We start from the raw sequence: 6,258 nt of genomic DNA, 5'->3' as shown, positions 1-6,258 counted from the left end.
CTCGACATGCTTCCGGTAAAAAAAGAACAAACTCAATACACATGAGAAAAAAAGAAACTTAAGTAATAACCCGTTGTAATGTAGAAAGGCTGAATGCCATCTAAAAAAATCATTGACTCAAATCAGTTTGAGATAATCATTTATATTTCCTCCTGTAACCAAACAAACTTCCTGAGAGACTTCACAGGCTTTATATTTATTTATAATAAATAACCTCAACAACCATACACTACGTGACCACCAATTTATATGCCACCACCAGCCGATTTATGCTCTCAGCATGCTTCGAGTCACTAAGTCTCGACACCTCTCAGAAACCACCGGTTAGCAAAAGAGGAAAAAAATGCAAGAAAAAAGAGAAAACAAAGGAAAGAAAGAAAGCTCTTCATTTGATATTGAGAATAGGAGACGTCATGAAGAAGACCCTCAGTGCTCGGCCGCTGGCGTAGCATGAAGTGTAGGCATGGCATCGAGCCCTATGACTACTTGGTGCGTGAAGACTGTCCAGGGTTTCATATTCTCTCCGCTACTTTCGTTGTTTCTTCGGAATGCGTTAGTTGCTTCGCACCTATTCAAATGTCAACAGCGACCACCACAACTTCAGGATGCTGATCATTGACAGTTGCACGTCAACGGCTCGTTCTGGAAACAGTAATGGTCGTTTGTTGGTCTAGATACTTCGATGTATTTTTTATTATGATTGAGGTGCTTAGTTTGACTGAATTTACAGAGAATAAAATTTATATAGACAATTCCATACATATAAAAATATGAAAATATAACTGATGATGTATCCAATGACATGCATTTGGTAAGTTAAATGTACATAATTTTGTCTATCAAACCGGGTCATTGTTTGTACTGGTTGACTTTTGGAAAACTATATGGAACGGAGGGAGTATAAATTTTCTCTACGCGGGTCGTTTAAGTTGTAGGAATAAACCCCATATATGTTTTTCTCCATTGATTTTTTTTGTTAAATATATTTTTAAGTTAAAAAAACCCGTTTTAATTGTAGAAAGGTTGAAGGCCGTCTAAAAAAACCATTTAAACAAATCAGTTCGAAATAATCATTTATGTTTCCTCCTGCAACCAAACAAACTTTCCACAGAAACTATATTTATTTGTAATAATGTCCTCAACGACCATACACTACATGACCACCAGTTTACATGTCACCACCAGCCCATTTATGCTCTCTGCATATGCCTCGAGTCACCAAATCTCGACACCTCTCAGAAACCACCGGCTAGCAAAAGAGGAAAAAAACCCAAGAACAAAGAAAAAAGAGGAAAGAAAGAGAGCTCATCACTAGATCTTGAGAATAGGAGACGTCGGGAAGAAGACCCTCAGTCTGAGATCGATCACTCGCGTAGCATGAAGTGAAGGCATAGCATCAAGCCCTATGATTACTCGATGCATGCCGACTGCATGTGGTCTCATATTCTCTCCGCTGCTTCCATTCTTTCTTCTGAATGCGTTCTCTCAACACGCTTGTCGCAAAAAAGAACAAACTCGATGCGCATGAGGAAAAAAATAAAAAATGGAAAAAAGAAGAAGAAGTGAAGGCATAGCATCAAGCCCTATGATTACTCGATGCACGCCGACTGCCCAGGGTCTCATATTCTCTCCACTGCTTCCGTTCTTTCTTCTGAATGCGTTCTCTCGACATGCTTCTCGCAAAAAAGAACAAACTCGATGCGCATGAGAAAAAAAAAGAAGAAAAAATGGAAAAAAGAAGAAGAAGTGTGTTTGTTTGTTTTTCTTTTGGAGGTTGGTTTCTTTTGCTTGTTGCATTTGCTTGCTTGCTTGCCTAAACTCCCAAAGTCGCCCACATATGATCCATCCCTCTCCCACTACTAGTACTCTAGCAGCAAGTCGTCTCCCTCCCTCCCTCCCTCCCCTTCCACTTCCACGCTACCACATCAGAGCTAATCCAACCCATCCATTCACCCCCTAATCACCACCGCCGCCGCCGCCGGCCTACTCTCCACTCTCCTCTGCTCCACCACGCGCGCGATGGCGACGGCGACGGTTGAGGTCCCCGTGGCGGCGCCGGTGAGTGCCCACCGCCCCGCTTCCCCTGCCCCCTCTGGATGTCTAAATCTTCTTCTCGGTCGTTGCTGCCGCTGGATCTGGCCGCGCCAGTCCCGGCGACGCCCGTGATTTCGCCGGCGCCCGTGCCCCTTGCGCGAGCTCCGCTGGTTAGGGTTAGGGTTTCGCGAACCCGCGTTGGGCGGCGATTGCGGCGGGGTAGAGCTTGGCAGGGTCGTCGGAGCTGGACTGGAAGGAGGCGCGCGCCGCCTTGGTTCGGGGCGGAGCTCGAGATTCCTGGCCGGCTTGTTGAGCTAGTTTAGTATCCCGCCGGTTCCGTGGGGCTGGCGAAGAGGATTATTTTTTTCTTCGAACATGTGAATACTGCTTGATGTCTGTGATTTTTTTTTTCTTTTCAAATCAGCTGATTAGCTGGCCTTGTCTTACTGGCTGATGATTTTAATCTGTGAATTGTTTGTTGTGATGACGAACTCCGGGATATTGATTATGGTTGGAGCTCGAGATCGATCGCAGCCGGTTGGTTAAACTAGGTACCTGCTGATTCCGTGGAGTAGGATAAGAGGATTGCAAGAAACATGTGGAAACTTATGGACCTGTACTAGCTGATTATCCGTTGCCTGTGCTAGCTGCTTATCTGTGGCTTGTGCTAGCTGATTATCTGTGACCTCTGCTAGCTGATTATCTGTGACCTCTGCTAGCTGATTATCTGTGACCTCTGCTAGCTGATTATCTATGACTTGTGCTAGCTGATGTTTTTAATCTGTGAATTGTCTCTTGTAAGAACCAACTCTGGGATATCAAGTTCAGTCTATCGGTAACGCAGAATCTTGCTTGCGCGATGCGCGTGATTGAAGGCTGCTTACGTGTGATCTCCAAGTTGAGCGAAATCTTTGTTTGTGTTGGGAGTTCAGAACACCTTTTGCTTATCTCACTATCTATTTCTTTGGGTTATATGAGATGACCTGCAAGTCGCTTAACGAATGCTGATGTTTATATGTGATTTAGGGTGAAGTAGCAAGCATATACGCGTTAAAGTTATTATAACCATTTGTAAACTTCTTACCGTAGCAAGCATATGTGAGTTGGGAAAAAAGCTGGATGATTGTTGTCGAGTTTGGTTTAGAAGATCAAGCTGCTTGAGGTGGCTCACTGTGCTTTTTAAGGTTGCAAGAGCGCTTGGGAAAAATGGATTTATTTGTGTTTATACGAGGAAGCATGAGCTTAAGTTGTTTGATTCAGTACATCAACTAAAGCCCCAGTTACATGATAACTCAACTGTTGAACGCCTTTGCTTGACTATGGATTTCCTTATGCAGTGTGCTTTTTGCCTTTTTTTGTTGCTTCCCTGTTTGTTTCCCTTTGTAATTGTGTTCTGTAACTGATAATGTTTGGTCATGACAGGTGAGGAGTGTGAAGGTCACAAATGTTTCCCTTAGTGCAACTGAGCAAGACATTAAAGAATTCTTTTCTTTTTCAGGAGACATTGAACATGTGGATATGAAAAGGTTCGTAAGTTTGCAATATTTGCACAACAGGATCATATACTTCAATTACTTTTCTGAATAGTCTTTTAGTTGCATTATCAGATTTTGATTGCTTTATTTTTTCTCAGTGGTGACGAGTGGTCTCAAGTTGCATATGTGACCTTTAAAGATGCCCAAGGAGCAGAGACTGCACTTCTTCTTTCGGTAGGTAATTGAAGGCCTTTGTAGGATTTGGTTCAGCTGTTACAATCTTCTCTCCAATTGTTCACCATTCTTTGATCCCTGGCCCTCAGCAGAACTCTGGCATATTCCATTTCCTCATTTAGAGGCAAAATGTTTATGTCAGATGTTTCAGACGCCATACCTTATTTTACATGCTTCTCATCTGAACAGAAGTATGCAAACCTTGCAAATGTATAATTCATCAATTGCTCGTTAATCCAGATAAAGATCAATCAGCTAGCAATTCCTACTCAGTGCTTTTGATGAAATAGAAAGCAATAGTGGGGGTTTAAGCACAATTCTCATTTTCGTAGGATCTACATCTATGCAATATTATCTAGTTCTCTTACTAAAAATATTTCTGAGCAGACATTTTATCCCATTGTAACAGGGCGCTACAATAGTTGATCTTTCTGTTATCATTGCACCTGCTCCAGAGTATCAACCGCCCGTTACTGCCTCTGCACCGGTATGTGATGCCTTGATTTGCCGTGTTTGCCTGTTTAATTCTGTTAGTGTGTTGTGTCTGGAGTTGAACATGTGACATACATTAATTCTGCATGTATGTATTTAGATATGGAGTCAGTTCTGTTTTTCTTAAATTCACTGAAACGTACTGATTTTGTTGGAAATTATACTCATGCGAATTCCTGTTTCTTTACCATAAGTGAGATCAAATTTGCAATGGAGATTCATGCCTAGTTCTAGATAACAAACGACAATCGGAACCTCGTGACATTTTTCACAAGGTTCCATATGTAGGGCCCCTTCTTCATTTACTATGTCGAAGGCAATAATACTCAGTAATATCTTGCACCCTTATCCTATCAGTGCTAACTCAGTAGTCAGTACCCCATGACATCCTATCTTGTTCTGTTTGTCTTCAAGGCATGTAGTGTGTAGTACTGCTGTTTATGCAGCATAACTTGGTCTATGCTACTTGCAACTTAGTCCCAAGTCCTGCTTGTATTAGAATTAAGAACTTTTATGCCTGGTATTATGGTGAACTGTATGTATTTATCTCTGACTTTCAGATGTTCCAGTTTTCAAGTCGTTTAGTGTGAAGTAGTGCTGGTGTTCATGCACCAGAGCTAGGTTTATTTTACCTCTAACATCGACAACACAATTCCAGTATGTTGTTTTAATCTTGAATGGTGTCTTCTGTATTCAGCTGAGTGGAACCAGAGTACCAGTTGGTGGTGACAATGTGGTCTACAAGGCTGAAGATGTTGTCAGCACCATGCTTGCGAGGGGTTTCACCCTGGGCAAAGACGCCGTTGGCAAAGCGAAATCTTTCGATGAGAGACACGGCTTCACATCCACCGCCACCGCCAAGGTGGCCTCCATCGACAAGAAGATTGGGCTCAGTGAGAAATTCACCTTGGGCACCACCGTTGTCAACGAGAAGGTCAAGGAGATGGACCAGAAGTTCCAGGTCTCCGACAAGACCAAGTCGGCGCTGGCTGCGGCCGAGCAGACGGTGAGCAACGCCGGGTCCGCCATCATGAAGAACAGGTACGTCTTCACCAGCGCGTCATGGGTGACCAGCGCGTTCGGCAAGGTCGCCAAGGCCGCCACAGATGTCGGCACGATGACGAAGGAGAAGATGTCGGCCGAGGAGCAGCATAAGGGCTCCGGGGGCAGCTCGTACACGCCCATCCGCTGATCGCCATCCCCTGTTCCTCATTGTGCGTCGCCATGTTGTATTATTTATTTGGTGGATCAGAAAACAACTTTAGATATATAGAACACATCAGATCACCCCTTCCATATGTGAAAGACTTCTGCAACCCAGGATTTTGTTTCTCTTTGTAGAAGAACAGGGAATTTACCTTGGGGTTTTACATGTTATTACAAAATGGTTCAAGGTAGAGTTGGAACGAACCTTTTACTTTTTTAAGTTGTGGAAGGATGCTGTAATAATATTGGTAGCGTTGTGTTGTTCGACAAATGCATTGTACTCAGGGAGGGGATAATCATACTAGTACACAAATGCCCATGTGCTCCTTATACTATAGTATTGAATTGCTTGGCATGAAAGCATCTGTCGCATGGTTGTTGAATCATATGGTATCAAATGGTAATGTAACAATGCTTCTATTTAAGTAGGAGAGGAGGCATGGAACGAGATCATAGCTCGGAAGAAAGCCATTTGATTCTGTGTATCTGAGGGTGCGCAAGGCGTAAAGCTTTGTGGTTGATAGGTCTATACTAGCATACACAACATACACAACATAAGCAATGAATGCAAGGTTTGCACTAGGAACAACTTTTGATATGATGCGTATCAACATTTACACAACATGCATATGCAATGGACACGAGGTTAGCACTTAGTTGAAGTTGCTTTTGTAATGTTGTCGAAACCCGGAAACACCCTAGGATTTGGAAGCATTGGGATTGCTGTCTGCACTACCTTTCTTTCTGTGTGAAGCTAACCGTAAGAACCTTGTTGTCTGCACGAAGTCAAATCCTTCACCAATCTTTCCACATGAAG

General features: G+C 43.0%; 1 protein-coding gene across 1 annotated transcript; it reads left to right on the top strand.

The window, feature by feature from the left end:
• Positions 1-1,849: 1,849 nt before the first annotated feature.
• Positions 1,850-5,801, top strand: LOC123408843 (binding partner of ACD11 1-like). Its single transcript, XM_045101884.1, has 5 exons — positions 1,850-2,058; positions 3,457-3,560; positions 3,668-3,743; positions 4,153-4,230; positions 4,933-5,801. Exons 1-5 carry the CDS (start codon positions 2,020-2,022, stop codon positions 5,425-5,427), a joined length of 792 nt encoding a protein of 263 aa, XP_044957819.1. The 5' UTR covers positions 1,850-2,019; the 3' UTR covers positions 5,428-5,801.
• The last annotated feature ends 457 nt before the right edge of the window (positions 5,802-6,258 follow it).

Source organism: Hordeum vulgare, chromosome 7H (genome assembly GCF_904849725.1).
Source record: "Hordeum vulgare subsp. vulgare chromosome 7H, MorexV3_pseudomolecules_assembly, whole genome shotgun sequence".
NCBI lineage: Eukaryota > Viridiplantae > Streptophyta > Magnoliopsida > Poales > Poaceae > Hordeum > Hordeum vulgare.
Note: the sequence above shows the minus strand (reverse complement) of the source record. Positions and strands in the feature narration are given on the sequence as shown.